We start from the raw sequence: 20,102 nt of genomic DNA on the forward strand, positions 1-20,102 counted from the left end.
AGTTGAATTTCCAGTGTCATAGTTATCCAGTACTGAAACGTTTTCTAAGGATTATGATCCCAGTGAATAGCGATAGTCTGCTGATAAATTTTATGTGCTTATTTTATTATACAAACAAATTGGGTGGGACCCTATATTTCTCACATTAATCAGCTACTCAGAATGTAGAAAATAAACCTATAGCAGATTAACTTCACCAAGGATAAGAAACACTATGTTATTTGGGTTTTTCTATTTATTTGTGAATAAGTGGTCATGTTGCCCTTTGGGAATGAAACTGGGAGCCTTTCCTAAACAAATGCTCGCCCTATTAGCAAGACTACTACAACCATCTCCACTGTGCTTTCTTCATTTCTACAATCTAATAAAATATGAGATGTGAGATAGATTGGAAGTACAAGATGGAAAAAGATAAGTCAAATGTTTTAAAGTAATATATGCAAGAGCATTGCAACATGTACCCTACCATGAAGTGCCTTGATTATGAATTTGGGGCCACTGGGGCCAGAAGACGATAGCAGGGCCCTTCTAATGCCCACCAATGTTTTCCCACCCATGGTCATATTATGCTGGTGACTTTAGCAGAGAGGTACAAGTATAATTTATGATTACAAGGCAGTAAGATGGAAATTAATACCTAAACACATAAGTTGCATGACAAAGAGGGTAGACATTTGGCAGGTTTCTGAAGAGTAAATTTGATCTCACTTATAACATCAAGTTCAGTTCTGAAATTAAAAACACACATATCATTTCTTACATCTTCTTGCGCTTTCTCTAACATTTTGTGTTTTTTGGATATTGAGGAATGATCAGATATCCTGGTGTAGTCAGGGCAGGCTGTACATATATATACAGCCTGCCCTGACTACACCAGGGTACTTATATATATATGTATATATAAAGTAAATGGGTGAATTCCAGAAAAATAGTTCTAGAAGTTAGACAGGAACTGTTCACTATACACATGTGGTTGGACTTTTGTCGTACTGTTGGTAGTTTTGTAAGTATCTAATTGCTCTTAAAAAATGATTATTGCTTTAGTCATTGACAGCTGCTCATCTGGCCTTTGAGGACAGAGCTGAGATAGAAAGGCACCGTCATGCGCTCCAACCCCTTAGTAGTGAGAAATGGGGATGTGAGCGCTATGGGGGATGTTCTTTAGCTGAGGAGCAGCGAGGAGGTTATGAGGCTCCCCAGAATCAGAAGCAATCATTTGATCTCACTTAGCATTAGGGGCTGGGAAATTCAGAGAATTAAAAGCAACTTCTACCTTTATTCTCCTTCATACAAGAAAAGAAGACTGGTGCTCTTTGGCTTGCATAGGTCTAAATGAAACTTGAGGGCTTTGATCAATATTGAAAAAAAAAAAAGGTTATAGACTAATTTCCTTCCAGAAGACCTAGAAAATTCCACCAAAACTAAATAATGTCCATGACATTAAAACTGTGTGTCTTTATGAAGTCATTGTTTTAAAACCTTTAGTCAGGGCTTCCCTGGTGGCGCAGTGGTTGAGAGTCCGCCTGCTGATGCAGGGGACATGGGTTCGTGTCCCGGTCCAGGAAGATCCCACGTGCCGCGGAGCGGCTGGGCCCGTGAGCCATGGCCGCTGAGCCTGCGCGTCCGGAGCCTGTGCTCCTCAACGGGAGAGGCCACAACAGTGAGAGGCCCACGTACCGCAAAAAAAAAAAAAAAAAAAAAAAAAACCTTTAGTCAGAAATGTTCTTGGCCAATGGTACTGAACAAAAAGAATATTTTCAACGGACAAACAAGTGTTTGGGGGCTCTGAATAAGTTGTAATACATGAAGTGATTAAGCCCTCATTAATTAGAAGGTAACATTAAATTTCTTTTCAGAGTCATCAGGTCTTGTGGGGAGTTGAGATTTGCATAATATTTGCATTTGTCCTACCTACCTGTCAATCACAACCACAGGATAAGGCAAGAAGCTCTAAAGGATGGATTACAGGAAGAATTCTTAATGAAATGCCTTGGTGTATCGGTGGAGTTCGAAAGTAGGGTAGAGTGTATTTTGTCAAAGTTGAAGGTCAGCTTTGGGAGGGAAGAAAATAACTAGAACATCATGACTCCCCACCCCCACCTTAGGAGGCTTCCATCTTTAGAAAGACAAACAAAACATGAACAACTTCCCCTTGTGATCTAGGTGGAAAATCTGACTCACCTGAAAAAGAGTTTGAGTCTAGGACATTGGGTGGGGTAAGATAAAAGACTTTTATTTTATTTTGTGATGCTCTTATGCATTTATTATTTTAATAAAATTTTATGGTAAAAATGTTATGTTTGGAAATACAGTAAAGCAGAATGAAGGCCCCCAGAAATGACCCTTATGCCCGTTACTCAGATATAACCTCTGTTCATATTTTGATGTGGTTTACTGATTTGTTTCAAAGGGTTGAATTCCAGAGCACAGCTCAGACAATCCTGTGGTTAAGGCATTTACTAAATAAATCTATTTTTCTTTTCTTATTATTGTGATCTATGTTTTTCTGCTTCCCATGATGATGATAAACCTAGTAGTATGAATGCTGTATTTTGGCTGAAACAATTCTGTGGTCCTGGGCAGGGCAGCTGTGCATTGGGTGACCTTTCCACTCTCTCAGACCCATCCCACACCCATTCTGGAAGGACAGTCTCACGGTCCAGAAGTTTCTCAGTTGCCATTTGTCTGGAAGTGCCACTCGTTAACCTTGCTTTCCTCTTCTCTATGTTCCTTCTCTCCTATTTCCTATTCCCCTTGTTCGTCAATTTCTATTCTTCTCTGTTTCAGCAAAACAATATCAGTCAAGGTAATTGATGATGAGGAGTATGAGAAAAACAAGACCTTCCTCCTTGAGATTGGCGAGCCCCGCTTGGTGGAGATGAGTGAGAAGAAAGGTGGGGGAACTGCTCCAGGGCTGAGCCCAACAGCTTCTGCTGGCCTGTGCCACCCCTGGATGCCTGCACTCTCCAGAACGTGACTTACAATGCACACATCCCTCCACCTATGTAACGGGGCATAGATCTCCTCTGGGGCCACAGGGAGCCCAGCCTGGAGCTCCAGCAGCCAGTTTGGGCCACTCTGCACATGGCAGTCTGAGCTACTCATTGTCAGTGCAGTCGAGCCTGGGAAAGTTGGTGCTGATGCTTCCTGCACCCACATGAAGCCGACTTTCTGATTTCTCTTCCTAATTTGGGATACCTCCTGACTGCTCATTGAAGCAGGAAGAATTTGTAAAAATGATGGATTAGAGGAAACTTAACGGGGCCAGCTGAGAGTACCTGGATGCCCTTTTACATACTCCTGGAGGTCCATGTGTGGCCAGTTCTCCTTCCATAACATCACAGTAACATGCTGCTTGGTGAACACCTAGCATGAGCGTGTGACTCCAACCATTTGTTTTGCCTTTGTCTTGTGTTCCCACAGGAAGATCATTACCATTAGAATATTTGACCGTGAGGAATATGAGAAAGAGTGCAGTTTCTCCCTTGTGCTTGAGGAACCAAAATGGATAAGAAGAGGAATGAAAGGTGTGAGAGTATACAAAGACATACCAGCGAGAAATTGTACTCTTCTCTCTGTGTCTCCTACTCTCACATTTAACTCTCTCCTCTTCCTCGGCTTCCAAGTACTATACTTCCTCTCCTTTGAAGCTTTAGCCATTTCATTTTCCTGCCCATATTCACAAATGCACCAAACAATGTCCCTTTTCTTCAGAAAATGCCAGCTCACCTTGATTGATACCAGATTCCAGAAATACTGGAAGAGATTTCTGTAATTCAGAAGGGATGACATAAAAGAATGATTTCTGGGTTTAGTTTTTCACTATTCGGGAATCATTCTAAAATTTGATTCTAGCTATTAAATATCCCCTAAAATGTTAGTGATGGAGACTACTTAATGCCTATTAGTCATGGTAGATGGGTCTAATGGCAACTAATAGGAAACTTCAGAAGAATTCAATAATTAGTCTAATTTAGAGAAGCCAGTTTTCAAAAAAAAAAAAAACAAACTTAGAACAAAGATCCTTAAAGAGTAGTGGCATTAATATCCTAGTGTTCATTTTGGTAAAATATTTTTCATATCATCAGATATGATATTTAAAAGAGACCATATGTATGAAACCATGGTCATATCGATTTTCTTTAGTAGGAAGGATATGGTAGTTCAGTAAGAACTTAGCCCTTACTTAAAGCCGTTCCTGTCTTATGCTTCAAAATCTTTTGATTCTTGTAGAATTGACACATTTCTAACATATAGAATTTTTTTCTAAAAATAAAAAATAAACAGCAGTATCCTTATAATTAGATTTTTGTGTTGATTTGTGTTTATATTTTTAGAAACTATTTGAAGAAAGAAGCCATATTTTTTGCTGTCTTTGATTTTATATCTATTTTATATGGCCTATAGTTGAGAAGGAAGGACAGGAATTTTATATCAGCTTTAAAAATAGTTTTTTTATTCTGAATTATTCCGAGGGCGTCCCATAATTACCCTCTAATAGTGGTTGTTTTATTTTGTTTGTTTGTTTTTGTTTTTTGCGGTACGCTGGCCTCTCACTGCTGTGGCCTCTCCCGTTGCGGAGCACAGGCTCCGGAAGCGCAGGCTCAGCGGCCATGGCTCACGGGCCCAGCTGCTCCGCGGCATGTGGGATCCTCCCGGACCGGGGCACGAACCCGTGTCCCCTGCACTGGCAGGCGGACTCCCAACCACTGCGCCACCAGGGAAGCCCTAGTGGTCATTTTAAAAGCAATGGTATACACTTAATTATATATATATAAAATGAGCATAGTACCTATTAATAGCTCTTATTAATTGCATTTAAACCATTGATGAAGGCAGTATAGATGTTTAGGTGACCACTTTGCAAGAAATGTAAACTTTTACATGTAAAGAAAAAAAATCAAATACAAAGGACTAATTCCTATACAGACCCAACATTTGGGGGAATTTAACTAATCCCACTTTTGTAAGAACTCACTGGCCTCAGAGTCCATCAGAAAACAAACAAAAACGAAGTTGTCCTGACTTAATCATGTTCAAAAAGGTAACAGGAGCCTTTGGAATGATGGAGAAAGGAGCACTGGGGACCCATTTTAATGCAGCCTATTTAATATGCTCCACAGACAGCAGGCGGAAGAAAAAGACACTAGAAAACTGTGCCGATTTCTTACAAAGATGGGATCAAAAATGCCTCATTAACATACAGGAAAAAGCACTTACTTCTGAATGCAGTCCTCCAAAGGACTGCCTTTCATCTCAAGGAAGAGCATCTTGAATACAGCTCTTTCAATTGTCATTTTGGTAAAATATGCCTTCATATAAAAGCAAATTAAAATTCCTTGATAGCACTATTTGCTTTTGACACCCAACAAGTGGATCTGTGTCACCATAAATAAAATTACTAACTTGTTTTTATAAAGTATCCTCTAATGCCACTACCAGTAGAGAGAAAACTGGTCCTGAAAAGGTAATTGTAACTTTCCCATCTACAACTCTAGAAGTAATCTATTTGATACATTTAGTCAGGTAGCTTTCACCAGAATAAAGTGCTACAGCTATAGTCTGGGTTTAAAGCACAAAACCTGAAAGACAAATTATGTATGTCAGGCCCCACACCCCACCTCCCACTGCCCCAGGCCTTCCCTCCCTGTCTTGTCAGTTTCTGTGGAATTATGTGTCCACAAGAAGCTATCTGGTTGTCAGATTATACCCTGCAGGTCATAGATAAGGACACGCGAATAAGCACTGATTCCTGGGACGCAGATTTTGAGGATTTAAAAAACATAAGCATTCCCTGCTGACCAAAATATCATGCAAATAGAACCTCCAGCGAGAGAACTTCATCTTGGGCCAAAGTCTCCTTATGGGCGGGGCGGCCAAAATGGAATTTCCTAAGATGTTTTCTCTGTTTCCATTGAAAGGTACAATCCCTGAGATCCTGGATGCTTTAAGACTTCCATATGTTGAATTCGCTAACTGCCAGGCACTTATTTCAAGAGGAAGGCTCACTCAAATAAGGTTTAGGATTAACTTCATAAAATATTTCTACTATATTTGGCAAACTAGATGTATAGACTGTGTGTAAACATATGGTAGAAATGTTTTCTTAAATGTCAAGAAATAATATATGAAGTGAATTGTTTATATATATAGAATCAGTCACACACGTTTGCAGAAATCAGTTCTGGGATCATCTGGAAATACTCCCAATGCCACATTAACTTGGCGTGCACCAATTTTTTAGTAGCAGCTCCCTGCCACCGTAATCAGATCTGCCTGGATTTCTTTCTGCTGACATTCCTCTTACTTTCATTATTCATCTGGTCTCTTATTCTGTGTTTGTCTTTGTCTGTTTCCTTCACAGCCCTGTTATTGAATGAGCTTGGTAAGCGTTTCATTTCTTGCATTCCCTTTCCATTTTTCTAGGTTATTTTCTATTTCTGTCAGGTGCTACGGTAGCTTTCTGACTTATTTTTTATTTCTGCTGATTTATTAGCAAGATTGTTGTTTAGAGCCATTGGCCTCATAATTTTGTGAAGGTTGGGTAGTTTACATTCTGCTTTGGGTTCAGTACGACCTTTTACAAAACCAGTGCTTTCTTAGGTATGCACAAGAATTAAATTTGTACACTAAAGCTCATAGTCTTAAAAGATTGATTAGCGATTAAGTCATGAATGGATGTTTTCATATTTTTCTTAATTGTATATACAATTTGGCAAGTTTTTGTACTTTGGACAGGCTGTCAGGCGGTCTGATGTCACTGGTATTTGTGATTTAGAGTGTAAATGAAATGAATTGTAACATTTCTTTCTTTCTTTCTTTTTTAGGTGGCTTCACAATAACAGGTATGAATTTTTTAAGTCTAATGAACCAAATTTTATCTTGTACCGTGTGTTGTTTACATTTTTAAAAATTATTTCTCATTTTTATTTCCTTTTAATGAAGGAAAATACCTGTATGGTAAGACAGTTTTTTAATGTTCTTCATTTTCCCCCAAATACCCTTAATTATCAAACAAAAACCACGTCTTATGTGCCCTGCATTAACATTTAGCTGTGACACATGGTGTGCTTTTGCTGAGTTTACACATTTAACATTTTACACATTAACAAGGTGTATGCTGTGTTTACTTATAAGCAGATTTGTGTGGAGAACCTGTAATTGGTCATATTTTGACACTGATCAATTTACAGATGTTCTCATAGCACTGATGATGTGAGTGTACCTTGCTAGGTGCTCCAGAGAGTACCAGAATAAATAAACGATTGCTAGTCTCAAGGAAACATAGGAGTTGACATACAAGCCCACTCCATGGCCCAAGCTCAGGGTCCTAATCATAGATAATGCCCTACTGGGAGAAGATAAAGCATGCCTTCCCCTCATCCCACCACACCAATCTGCGAAGTTTTAGCATTCTTAACATGGTAATGAGTACTATGTCTGCCACTTGCAGTGGATTACAAAGTGCTCTGTAAAAACTCAAAATGTCAGTTAAAAAGTTTAAAACCCTTAATTTCATAATGGTACCCAGTCGCTGTTGATTGCATTTTTTAGCCAGCACGACTCTAAAGCTATTTCCTTACATAGAGAAGAAAGATATTTCCTTACAGCATCCTCTCTTTGGACCCTAAATATTTTCTCACCCTTTCAGAATCATATCAAATGGTAGGCCTGATTTGTCTGATGCTGCAGGTTGAAGATGTCCTTAAAGACCATCCTAATGGCCGTGGCATTTTCCAATATAATTATGCAGATATCTATATTCTAATTATTTTTTTCTGAAACCAGATAGCTAAACAAAATATTTAGAAAGGAAATATTTTCAAACATTCTAAGTTTGAAAATGTTATGGTGTGGGGTGGCGTTAACTTAAACCACCATCAGTGTAAACTCATGATCAAGAAGTTTCAACATGATTCCGTCCAAAGCGGAACTTTCTGAACGCGTCCAATTTCACATGGGCTATTGCCCTCCACTTCTTCTCTCCAGACACGGCATTTAATGACAAAATGATTCATAGACTCTCGGAGACATAGAAATTGAAAAGGATAAAAATATTAAATAGAACAAGTGCTCATAGAGGATTTCTTAAACCTGATTCACCTGACACTCTCCTAGGTCAAGTCTTCCAAATTCTGCGCTGCCAAATATGCTATTTTTGAATCCGAGTGAAGGAATTTACATTTACTTTTAAAACTTTAATCTTCCTTTTTTCATCCCATCATTTTAACTTATTGAAATCTTTTTGGAAATATTCTGATTCTATCACCCAGTAAGTTAATGATCCTTGTGAGCTTTGAGGAAGGTAGAAATTTGGCAAGCCAGTCTTCATGGCTTCCTTGAAGTAATTAAAAAAAAAAAGTCAACCATTTGAGGAATAGTATAGTATCTACAGCTCCCTCAGCCCTATGCAGCCTGATAATGAGACCTTAACTAAAAACCTTTAGTGGTAGAATGCCTTGTTAAAACGCATTTATGTGTTTGGATAGCTTCCTGTTTTATCATTGAATATGTCAGGAGTTTGCTTTTAGGGCCTTCCTTCCATTGAAACATCTTCCTTTTTAGTAACTAGGTATTGGGAGCCTAATTTTCTTTTCTCAGAAATTGTTCGTATCAAGTTCTAGAATACCCCACCAGTAACATCCAACATTTTCTGTCTCGGACACATCACGCATCCAAGAGGACAGAATCACTTCTTTCAAAGGTTTTCTATTACTTCATGTACTTCATTAAGCTCTTTCTTATAGTTTGAACCTTAATCTTCAATAGCAATTTTCCTGTTTTACCTCCTCTTCCCAAAACCTGAAATTGATGCAGTTAAAATGAGAGAAAGTTGCAGAACCCTCTGGGAATTTCCACATTGGCCTGTTCCTCTCACTTTACATGATCCTTCTTCCCCGGAACCAGGCCAGAATGCCTGGGATCCACTCTCTATAGATGCCTCTGGGGAAAGTTCTAAAATTTAGGTCTACACAGTGAAAACCAGCTGTAAGGCCTGGAGAGCTTTTCTTTGAAGTCAGTTTGAGGCTTTGAAGTCAACGCTTTGGGACGCAGGGGCAGTAAAGGAAAATTAATCTAACTCTTGGACTTTGCCTGCAGCTTTTATGCAGTCTTGTGCAGCTAAGTGTGAAAATCTAAAGTTGAAGCAGGATATATGGAAATTGAAAAAGTCATTTGGTCCACAACCCAGTACCTCTATTTCAGAGGTGTCATTAGTGATGGACATTAAATGCTGGAGGTGCTTTTGGAATTTGCAAATCTTCACCTGTTGCTCTCAGACTTTGCCTCATTGAAAGGCCCTTGTTGGGACCTGTGATGTAATTCCCCCTTGACCCTCCAGGCACATAACATGATAACCCCCTATACATTATAGCTCATTCGAATTTGGAAAGTATTTCTTATTCATTATATCATTTAATCCTCAACCTTATGGAATAAGATCTTTTGTTCTCATTTATAGGAGAAGAAATGAAGTTTCAGAGGTGATCAATCTACTCCAGTCATCCGGCCAGGGCTCAGAGCCCGGCCCCCTAACTTTAAGTCCAACGCCATGTGATGACTACCTTAACCCAGCACTTTTAGTTCCTTTCTCCCAACTTGTATATTCCTACCTGCATCTCAATCCCTTTTCGATCCAAAGCCTCACTATGTCTCTGAAATGCCATCAGTATGAATTCCAGTCAAATGAAAAGTGAGGAGGACCCCAGAAGGGGGAAACTAGAGTACATTAATTTGGATATTTTTAACAAAATTAAGTATTCTGGCTCAATTTGGAAAAATAGAGGCATGCTTCTGTCCCCAAACAGGCAGCAAAAAAGTTCCCTAATTAATTAAAAGTATGTAACAGTCAGTATACCTTTTTAAAAGTTACTCTTCCCGGGGCTTCCCTGGTAGCGCAGTGGTTGAGGGTCCGCCTACCGATGCAGGGGACATGGGTTCGTGCCCTGGTCTGGGAAGATCCCACATGCCGCGGAGCATCTGGGCCCGTGAGCCATGGCCGCTGAGCCTGCGCGTCCGGAGCCTGTGCTCCGCAGCGGGAGAGGCCACAGCAGTGAGAGGCCCGCGTACCGCAAAAAAAAAATAATAATAATAAATAAATAAATAAAAGTTACTCTTCCAATCATATTACGCTCATCACGTGAGTCTTCATAACGCACATGGCTTTTTAAGGAAGCCAAGCTATGAAAATTCCGACAGTTAAACACACTTTAGTCACTCCAGTATATAGGTTAGAGAAACAAATCCCCTTCAAGTTTGCCTTCATTGTACAATTGAGAAAACTGAATCCCAGAGAAAAGAAACACCTTTTGCCCAAGTTTAGATGGAAAGCATATGGCAGAATTTGCAGTCCCAGTCTCATGATTCCAGGTCGGTTCTGGGATCTCTTGGTAGAAGCAAAAAGCAGGTAGTCAGTTGAACCAGGAGTTTCATGAAAACCCTAAACTAGGTAATCCAGCCAGTCACTGTGACAATGGTGAACCCTTGTAAAACCTTCCAGTGTGTACAACCTTCTCCCATTCAGACTGCCAAGGAAACAAACAAGCATGTTCCCTGATGTTATGTTGCTTCACCCTCACACAGACCTGTGATATGGACAGAGCAGGCACTATTATCTCCATTTCACACATGGGGTAACTGGAGGAATGGCCTACTTAAGGCCACGTTGTTGGCACCACGAGGCTACCTGTCATCACACCGAGTGCTTTTCATTGTTCCGTGATGCCTCTGGAAGCAGGAACTTGACGAGCATGGATACTCCATCTCAGACACCTGCAGGAATCTGGCTGCAACCCTACTGTGGGGTGTGTGCTTTATTCACACAATCTGATTGGACTCCTAGAACACCTGCCCCGTTTATTTACTTGCTCACTTCTTCAACCTACATAACAGTGACCGCTGACCACTCAGTCCCCAAACTAACATTGCTTGCACTGGGTGCATCTGGGGGTGACATTCAGCTTACTAATTCCACAAAACTCTTCTGGCAAACCAGTGCAATCCAGTCTGCTGACTTTCTGCCTGTCCTTTTGCCAGGCCAACCTGTCTTCAGGAAAGTTCATGCTAGAGAACATCCGATCCCCTCTACTATAATCACCATCGCAGGTACTCATTTCATCACGGTCCTTGAAAACCACAGTTTAATTGCCTTCAAGGGTTCTTTCGGTCTTTCGACATTAAAGTGACACAGTTCACCCCCATTACCTCTAAAGCATTGCTACACAATGCCGTGGCTTCTCTGCAGTTGGGGGTATGATGAGTCAGCAACAAGACACCACATCGGCCCAGGACGGGACGCATGGTGGAGGGGGAAGCATGGACCTACAGAGAAGATTGAGTCCAATAGCCTCTCAAGTTTCAGTATACTCCAGATTTCTTGCAAATCTCGCTTCTTCAACATGGGTCTTTCATTGCAAATGTCATGAAATGTCTTTAAAAGCAAGCTGTCTCTCTTCCCAGAGTCTGCCTTTCCTTCCGCCAGGCAACATGATGTTAGCCAAATATGCACAGATGACAGTACATCTGTGGGGTTTCTCCAGAGGGGAACATTGACAGGGTGACTAAAGGATGACAAAGCTATCCCAGATCGACTGTACGATTAGAGCCCGGGTGTGAGCCCCTTGCCTTAATTTACCAAGCTCTGGATAAGGACACGGATACTCACTCTTCAGTTGTCACCATCGCCCATCACTGGTCATGGCTGCAGAAACACTTCTGCCTGCTGCAGTAAGACTTTGCTCGTTCTCGCATCCCACACTCCCATTCAGTAATCATGCAGCCCTGACTGCAGAGTTGTTCCAGAATATTCCTCATGGAAATAAAGTACCAGTCTCTTTAGGTTCTAATCAAACAGACCAGCCAGGTGCTGAAAAAGAGATCTCCGCTCTCAGACTTGTCAACACAGCTCTGAGTGAAGGATTAAAATAACCACAAGCAAACTGTCCCACCACTGGCCTTGTACCCATTTCCAAATTTTACATTGTGTGTTGAGACAAAAAATTGCAAATGCATTCACGAATATCCACAGTAGCTCCTCGGGTGCAGATCTCCACGTGGGTTGTATTGTTTTCTAATAGATTCGTGTTCTCAGCCCTTCACCTCTTACAGTGATGCGGCTTCCAAATGCAGCCTGATCAAGAAAGCATTAACAGCAGCTTTTTCATGATTCTGCTTTTCCCAGATCCCTGGTACCCATTAGCTATTGTGATGTGTCATTTGCAAAATCAGTTACTCAGGGGAAGGGAGGACCCCTACCAATGATTTCATCACAGGATTGTTTTCTGTCCTGTCAATACTGATTTTAACCATGGCCGTTAATTATGCATTTGATCTTTAAGTTGAGTTGGTTGGTTAAGACCATGATGTTATATAATTTATTATCAACTTCTCAATAAAATATGATGAGTTTAAAAATATGTACATATATATGTACATATACAGATAAACAGGATTACATAGAGAATTTCCTCTACCTGAGAAGCAGAACTAAAAGCACAGCATATGCATAAATAGGGAAATGAAACTGACTTGGCCACAGTAAAATGAACTGCATTTGATCCAGCACTCAAAGTGAAAAAAAATAGGTGATCAAAAAATGTGCCGTTAAACGATTTCCCTATTCAAAAAAAGATACCTAAAGAGAAGACACTTTAAAAAAATAAGCTTAGCTCTCTTCTTTGCCAGTTTCAAAAATCTGGATCACAAATACTAATTTATCTGTATCATTATAGAGCAATAGAAGGATTTATCCAGCTGTCTTCTCTCAGTTACATATAAGTATAATTATCTCTTAAATGTTCACGATGTTTATTAAGTGAAAATATCCCTGACCCTACCATGACACTAGACCTTTGTGCTTTGACTTCTTTCTGCCTGGAATGCCCCTCCTTCCTCTATTGCCTCCTAGCCAGCCTTCCCACCACCTTCACCTGGCAAGCTCCTATACATGCTTCAAGGCCAATTTCAAATATCTCCTCTTTTCCTGAAGCCTTCCCTGACTCCTTTGGTCAGAGGGAGCTACTCCCTGACCCTGGACCTTCAGCCCCTACCTTGCTGTACTAGAAGTTGTCCCATCTATATGCCTCACTTCCCACTAGACCATGAGTTCCTGGAAAAAGAGGCGGGGTGGGAGGGGCCTCAGTATGCTGACATAGTGTAGGAGTGCAATGACGTGTGAAATGAACAAACGGTCTTTACTATATGCATAGAGCAAAGAAGAGGCTTGTCTAACAGTGAGTTGGACAGTCACATGACAGATACTTATTGGGCACCTGCTACTTTCCATACATAGTAATAGGCTCTGAGGGATATGAGGAAAATCCAAGGAGCAATGAGACATATTGTTCTATCTTGGTAAGTTTACACGTTGGATATCTGTATGTAAAGGTAGTTTAAATATTAAAAAGTATATTAGAAGTGTCCACGTTTAATATGTACACACAACAGATATTCAGAATTAATTTCAAGTTAGAGTGGTCATTCCTAAATAGGTCAATTGAGGGATATTTCATGCGAGAAGAGGTAGGGTTTTGAAAGGTAAGTAGGATTTAGCTAGATGAAAATGGGGAAGGTTTTCCAGATGGGTAGACGGTGGAATAAAGTGTGGCATTAAATTCAAGTCTAGCTTGGAGCAAGAATGTAGAAAGTGATAGAAACAAGGTTCCTGCTTTTCTTTAGGTTAGTATAAAATCTGTTTAAATATTAATTCCTCAAATTTTGTTCTTTCGCATACCTCTTTTACAATATTTCCTTAGGCCGCATACCAACTATGCTATTATTTACTTCATGCAATTTTTTGCCTCATGTTTTTACTTCACTAGATTTGTTTTAAAAAAAAACTTTAAGTTACTAACACTAATAGAAAGCTAGTATTTATCACATAGAGAAAGTAAGGTTAAAATTTTTAGAATGAAAAAAGTTATTACTTCTAGCTCAATGCAGTCAAATGCTCTATGCCTGAGAGCTATTTTCTCTTTCGTAAATGGTAGAAACCCTAATGTCAAGAACTAGTTACAGACCTGACAGCACCAAACTTCTTCATCATAAGGACTAAAGGAGGATTAAAAAGGGAATAACCTTTTCACTCACTATGTGATTTGATTTCATTTACTACCATGTCCGTTCATTTAATACCATGTTCCAAATCATTTCATTTTGCGAAATGCGGCTTTCAACAATGCCACTGCATCACCTTTCTTTCATAATTTCTCTATTTTTTTTTACCTAAATTGACTTGAATCCCATTAAAAGCAACTTCCCATTTATAAGTAAACTATTAAAAGGGGGACATAATAAATATTCTCCCCCAAATGGCTTTGTAATTCAAATTAAAATCTAAGTTGTAATAGTTTTACTTCTGGAAAAATAATTCTTATTTGACTAAGTCTCCATGTCTCTCAGCCAGGGTTATGAACAAAGACACTAATAGAACCTGCTCCTACGAAAACTCTAATAACATTTTCCTGGGCTTAAGATCAGAAAGCAGTGGGAATCAAAATATGATTGGTTTGAGCATTGGATAAATGGGACTTCACATACCTCAGCTCACCCCCTTGACTACACACGTAATTTCAAGGGCAAGTCATGGGGACACCAATCAAAAACCTTTGCCTTCCCTTGGGTCATAACCTCCCAAGCCTACTCTGAGAAATATTATAACTTTTACCATTAAAAGTAACCTACTTGCACCTCTCTTGTGCATCTGCTAACACTTAGCAGACTTCGGCTAGTCCAAGATCGCTTATTTTTAGTCTTCTTCGAATTTCTTTGGGGCCCTGTAATTACTGGGGGTAGGAAAGCAGATTCTGAAATATATTTTTAGGAAGACACTATTGAATACACAGTAAAGAATTCTTTGATATGCTACCTTCTGCTTTTGCCTTGTGCTTGGTTTTGATACTTCGTATGTAAAATGCTAGCAGTGCCTCTAGCCCAACTGCTCCATGGCTCAGTAATCAACAACTGGCCTAGGAACTAGTCTTCTGCATCATTTGCTAGAGCATCAAATGAAGCCACCAAGGCAGGGTCCCTCAGCAGAGGGAAGCCATGTATGGGTGGGATGGGATGGGAGATGTGGACTCCTGCAATAGCTGATGCCTAAATGCAAAAGGCAAGGAGTCTGGGCTAGAAGTCCCTCCCTTCCTCATCTCTCCTCAGTCAACAGACTCCCGTGGCAGGCAGTTTGCCTGGAAGGTTCTAGAAGCAAGGGCGTCAGGGCTGTGGTCTTTCTGTACCACCAAGACTACTTCCTTGGAGATGAGGTCCATTCAGCTTGACTGTGAGGGGAAGTGGCCTGTCTTGTTCCAGCATCGTGAGCCTGAGGACAGGAGGCTGAGTGGTTACAGGAGTACTGTTTGTCCTTCACACGTGCGTGGCCTTTTCAGTCTGGGATTTATCCTAATGACCTTCACACAGAGAGGACCCAACTGTGAGCTTCCCCTCATTAATGGACTCTCAAGTCCATTAGCATTTTCTGAGCACCCACTAGCCTCTCCTGGATTGTAAGCTACATGGTGGTTCCGGAAATAATCATGCCCCCATGGTGAGTAAGTATGAACTTCCCAAAGGCCTCACCCTCGCTCTCCCTGTTTCCTTTAACGTTAACATGGTCAGGGTCCTCCCAACCCACCTCAGCTTTGCACCAGAGGGAGGCAGCTCTGGAGCGCAGGCGTCTTACTGACCCGTGGAATTCATGGATGTTTTGCTTCTTAACTTGCAGCAGGGGCTCTTGGCAAGTGAGAGGCTAAGATCAGAATTTCCCATCTATCATCTCTTTGGCCCTGGGCCATTTTCTTTGCCTCTAGAAAGTGGAGAAGAGGAGGCCAGAGTCTTACATTCCTTGAGTCGCTCTGGAACTTTAATTGTGTTTCCTCTTGGTCATGTGCTAAAAGGATGTGTACAGACAGCCAGGTGAGCCAGTGTCCCAGGGGACAGCTGGGTGATTCCCTCAACGCAGACATGTGGACAGAGTCTTTACCAGTGATATGGCCCTATAAGTTGCTTTTCTTCATCTGCCCTTTGGCAGGTGCTTAGGTTGTGGGATATTATGATCACTTGCCGTCAGAGTGATCACTGCCCCACACAACAAGCGTCTGTCCAATTCTCCCCTCCAGCCTTACAGCACCACCCCAGGGGCTTTCAGTAGGTCATCAGGGCTTCCTTCCTTCTTGGTTTTCTTGTAGCAGGATCCGGGGATTTCCAAATAAATTTGAATGCGTTCTCACTCTCTTGCCCTTCCCTTTCACAGACGAATATGACGACAAGCAGCCGCTGACCAGCAAAGAAGAGGAGGAGAGGCGCATTGCAGAAATGGGGCGTCCCATTCTGGGAGAGCACACCAGGCTGGAAGTGATCATCGAAGAATCCTATGAGTTCAAGGTACGCGCACCAGCATCGCCCACCAGGGAGGCCAGGCCCATCTCTGCACCGAGACGGTTCATAGCGTCAGTCTATGCCATACGAGAGGCAGATGTAATTTCAGGAACTGGCTCGTTGATGGAAAGGCCTTTAGAGCAGAAATGGGATTCGCGAGTTGGTAGGGAAACAAGAGATCCTATAAACTAAACGGTGTCAGAACCAGGGTCTGGTGGGTGGCACACATCACTGTGCGAGGTCAGAGGCGCCCTAAAGGGAGGGTTTTGGATAGCAAGGAAGAGGCAAAGATGGATTCCAAGAGACTGTTATGTGTGGAAGAAACGTGCTTTGTTTGAAAAAGCTAATCAATCTAGTAGAAGCACAGCCTTGACACTGCGGAAAATGAGGCTTTTGTTTTGGAGGAAGGATGGTAAGCTTTCCCTGTAGTCACCTTCTTAAGATCCTAGGACACTTGAGCACAATCAACAAACTGAAGGCAGAGTGCCTGTAACTGGAGGGTTTATAACTGCCCTGATGAAATTGGATTTCCAGTTCTCTAGATGAGGAAAGTCATTTTTCAGAAGGTAAGCAGATGGGCCTTAGGATGAGCTTAGGACTTTGAAATGAACCTTTTGGACCCCTCTTAGCTGCTCCCTCGGCCCCTGCCCCAGCTCCCATCCCTTTTCACTCACGTGGTCCTCACACCTAGAAGCCCCCGGGAGAGCCGCACCTGCGTTCTGTAGTGGGACATGAAGAGGAGCAGCCTGTCTCTGGTTTTCCAGAACGACAAGCCAGAGCACAGCAGCATTTTCCCCACTTATTTTTTTTGAAGCAGATTCTGCTCCTGTTTGGAAAACCAGAATGAAAATTCCCAAAGGGAGAATCAGGTGACCAACCTAAAAGCCTCAGGATCATATCTGGAGTTCTCACAGTAGTGGCTTCTTTACCTTTTGCTGGGCCCGTTCAGTATTTTTCTAATTTAGTTCACAAATGAAGGTGCCTGAGAGGCGACAGGTGGAAAGAAAAATGTCTTTGCAAATTAAAGTGGCATTTAAAAGATAAACAACACAATTAAACTTTCCCCTTCAGGCCACTGTGGATGTATGTGTTAACTCCTCTCATTCGTTCCCACAGAAAGAAAGAGCAGGGCAGATCCTGGGACTAGTGCTTTCTAGGCAGAACCCCACCATCAGAGCCCACCTGGCGTTTCATCCAGAACCTGGCTCGCTGCACACACTTGACTGGTATATGCACAAGTTCCCTGAGATTCCTGAGGCACGGATATCTGAGACTGTCCATTTCTGTGGACCAGTCTGTTCCCGTCTCCATCTTCACTCTTCGTCACGCGCCCTCTTTTCACCTGGAACCAGAGGGCATGGTGCCACTTGCGACCACAGAGGTTCTACAGCTTGGCATTTTCTGTAAACGCTTGTCCCCCACCCCTCCCAGGACTCTCATGGGGAATGATTGTATGCCCTCTTCCTCACGGGACCACCCCGAGCACTTCCCTTCCATGCACCCATGACCAGGGAGAGAAATCACGGTCACTTCCTGTAGGAAGGGTACGGCAGGGCACAGTCTTCTAGGCATAAAAGTTTTCTTGTGTCCAAAGCTCTCTCTGGTAACCACTCCAATGATCCGAGCATTTGAAAGTCAACCAAGTCTCTTTCCATAATTCCCGTTGTTTGGGGAACTTATCTTCCTAGAATATCTTCCATAGACTGTTTCCTCCCATCTGCTCAAAGTTCATCAGGACAGTTACTGGTAACACTGAAGGGTACCTTGGGGCATGTTTCTGAAGTGCCCTGTAGCATCAATGTTGATATCATATTATTTGTTTAGGAAATTTTTTCTAGACCATAGCCGTTTTAAAGAAATTGTTCAAAGCCCTCAGAACTGCATTAAAGACCCAAATCTGGCTGATACCTCACAATGTCCGAGTCTGCTTTGCCCACTGGGTTCTTGTTTACTATGTTGTGACCAAGGGCTGGACTTTGCTAACACCCATGGCTGAGGTTAAAACTATTGCTACAGACTAGCACCGTGAAGAGCTAATGACTGACATATAGGAAACCTCCAGGTCAGTGTCCGTGGCAAAGTTCAAGGATCAAATTTCAAATTCCTCCTCTCCTCCTATAGGTCCTCTCCTATTCACGCCTCTCCTCCTATAGGTCAAGAGAGGACACGTATGTAAATTAAGTCCAGGGAAGAGCCCAGGCTGTCTCATAGTCCGCCAGGGTTAACATGAACTAAAGTTTACAATCTACCCGAGGTTTTATATATATACATTATATATACATATATATACATTTTATAATATACATTTTAAGTTTAGTTTATCTTAAACCTTTGTTCTTCAGAGAGATTTTCTGAGGCGAGTCTGTGTTTAACTGTTAGAGCAGTTTCACTCTTCAATTATTTATCCCCCAGAAAGTGGGATTCTCTGCCTTGGCTTTAGAGTAAAGAGGGCTTCCTTGGAGAGACCTGCCCCAAGTTTCCATCACATTTAGGAAAAGTCAAGGTTATTTCTTGTTACATTCTACACAGGGGCTTCCCTGGTGGCACAGTGGTTGAGAGTCCGCCTGCCGATGCAGGGGACACAGGTTCGTGCCCCGGCCCGGGAAGATCCCACATGCCGCGGAGCGGCTGGGCCCGTGAGCCATGGCCGCTGAGCCTGCGCGTCCGGAGCCTGTGCTCCACAACGGGAGAGGCCACAACAGTGAGAGGCCCGCGTACCGCAAAAAAAAACCAAAAAAAACCCAAGAACTTTGATTTGGCATCAACCGAGACACTCAGAGTGCTTGATGAGACTGGCCAAGTCCAGAGAAAAGTCAGATGCTTGTCATGTGCCTCTGGCTATGGCAGCCAAGAGCCCTGATGGTTACAGCTATTATCAGCGGCACTGGCAGTTCTAGACACAAAGCTAGAGGCCAAAAGGTCACCACCATAAGGACAAACAATCTAGAAAAGGATGATGTTGAAAATACAGAGTGGGCCAGTTGGAGATGGGCCCTTTCATGTTTATTATCATCTCAGTGTTTCAAGTCAGTTGCAATGACGGTTGAACGAACACACTTGACATTCTGATGTAGCTTTGGCCTTCTGCACGGGCCCCTGGGATTGCATTTTCCTTCCTCCCGGTTAGCTAATAACACGCTCTCTCAAACCTTAGTCAATTCAGGGACACTGCACTAAACATGTACAGATTTTGACCTAAGACAAATAATACGTGTTTTCTGACTCTTTGCAATAAGTGGGAATTCGAGGATGCTCTGACAGTAAGGGTGGGGCACGTCGTGGACAAGTCGGTGTGGTCGTCTCTCTGGGAAGAACAGCTTCACGTTCCGGAAGTGACCCTTCTCCCTGTAATTGCTGTGATTTGTGGTAGCGCTTTGGGTGCATCTTCTTACTTAGTTTTCTTGTGAACGCTTGACTGCTTCTGCGGTTCCGTGAACTGACATTCATTTGGAAAGCTAAGAGTGCTAATTGTACAGAAGCAAGTGCCTAAACAAGGTCTTAAAGAAAAAGAAAAATAAGAGGCTCAGAGCTAGTAAAGCAGGGGGAGATTCAGTGCAAGGTCATTGCAGTTTGCCCTGAACCATACAAATTGACTGTTTTTGTCTTTTCTTGTTTGCCGCAGGAGTCAGGTGAGATGAATTCTCTACCAGCCACCAGGCTGACAAAACCAGTAGCCACAGGAAAATCCATTTATTAATGATCATACAGCAGCAGCCTTGACGCTTTGCTGTCTG

At 42.0% G+C, this 20,102-nt stretch overlaps 1 protein-coding gene across 10 annotated transcripts in view; it reads left to right on the top strand.

The window, feature by feature from the left end:
* Positions 1 to 20,102, top strand: part of SLC8A1 (solute carrier family 8 member A1) — a 409,948-nt gene that overhangs the window by 323,521 nt on the left and 66,325 nt on the right. For 7 of the 10 annotated variants that reach the window (XM_067703172.1, XM_067703167.1, XM_067703173.1 and 4 more), the window contains exons 3-6: positions 2,788 to 2,894; positions 6,365 to 6,385; positions 6,828 to 6,845; positions 16,244 to 16,374. In XM_067703172.1, coding sequence (XP_067559273.1) covers positions 2,788 to 2,894; positions 6,365 to 6,385; positions 6,828 to 6,845; positions 16,244 to 16,374 — 277 coding nt within the window. Of the gene's footprint in view, positions 1 to 2,787; positions 2,895 to 3,423; positions 3,528 to 6,364; positions 6,386 to 6,827; positions 6,846 to 6,945; positions 6,961 to 11,034; positions 11,104 to 16,243; positions 16,375 to 20,102 lie in introns of all 10 variants that reach the window. The other 3 variants (XM_067703174.1, XM_067703165.1, XM_067703166.1) reach the window with 3 other exon arrangements.

This window comes from Pseudorca crassidens, chromosome 14 (assembly GCF_039906515.1).
Source record: "Pseudorca crassidens isolate mPseCra1 chromosome 14, mPseCra1.hap1, whole genome shotgun sequence".
NCBI classification, from domain to species: Eukaryota; Metazoa; Chordata; class Mammalia; order Artiodactyla; family Delphinidae; genus Pseudorca; species Pseudorca crassidens.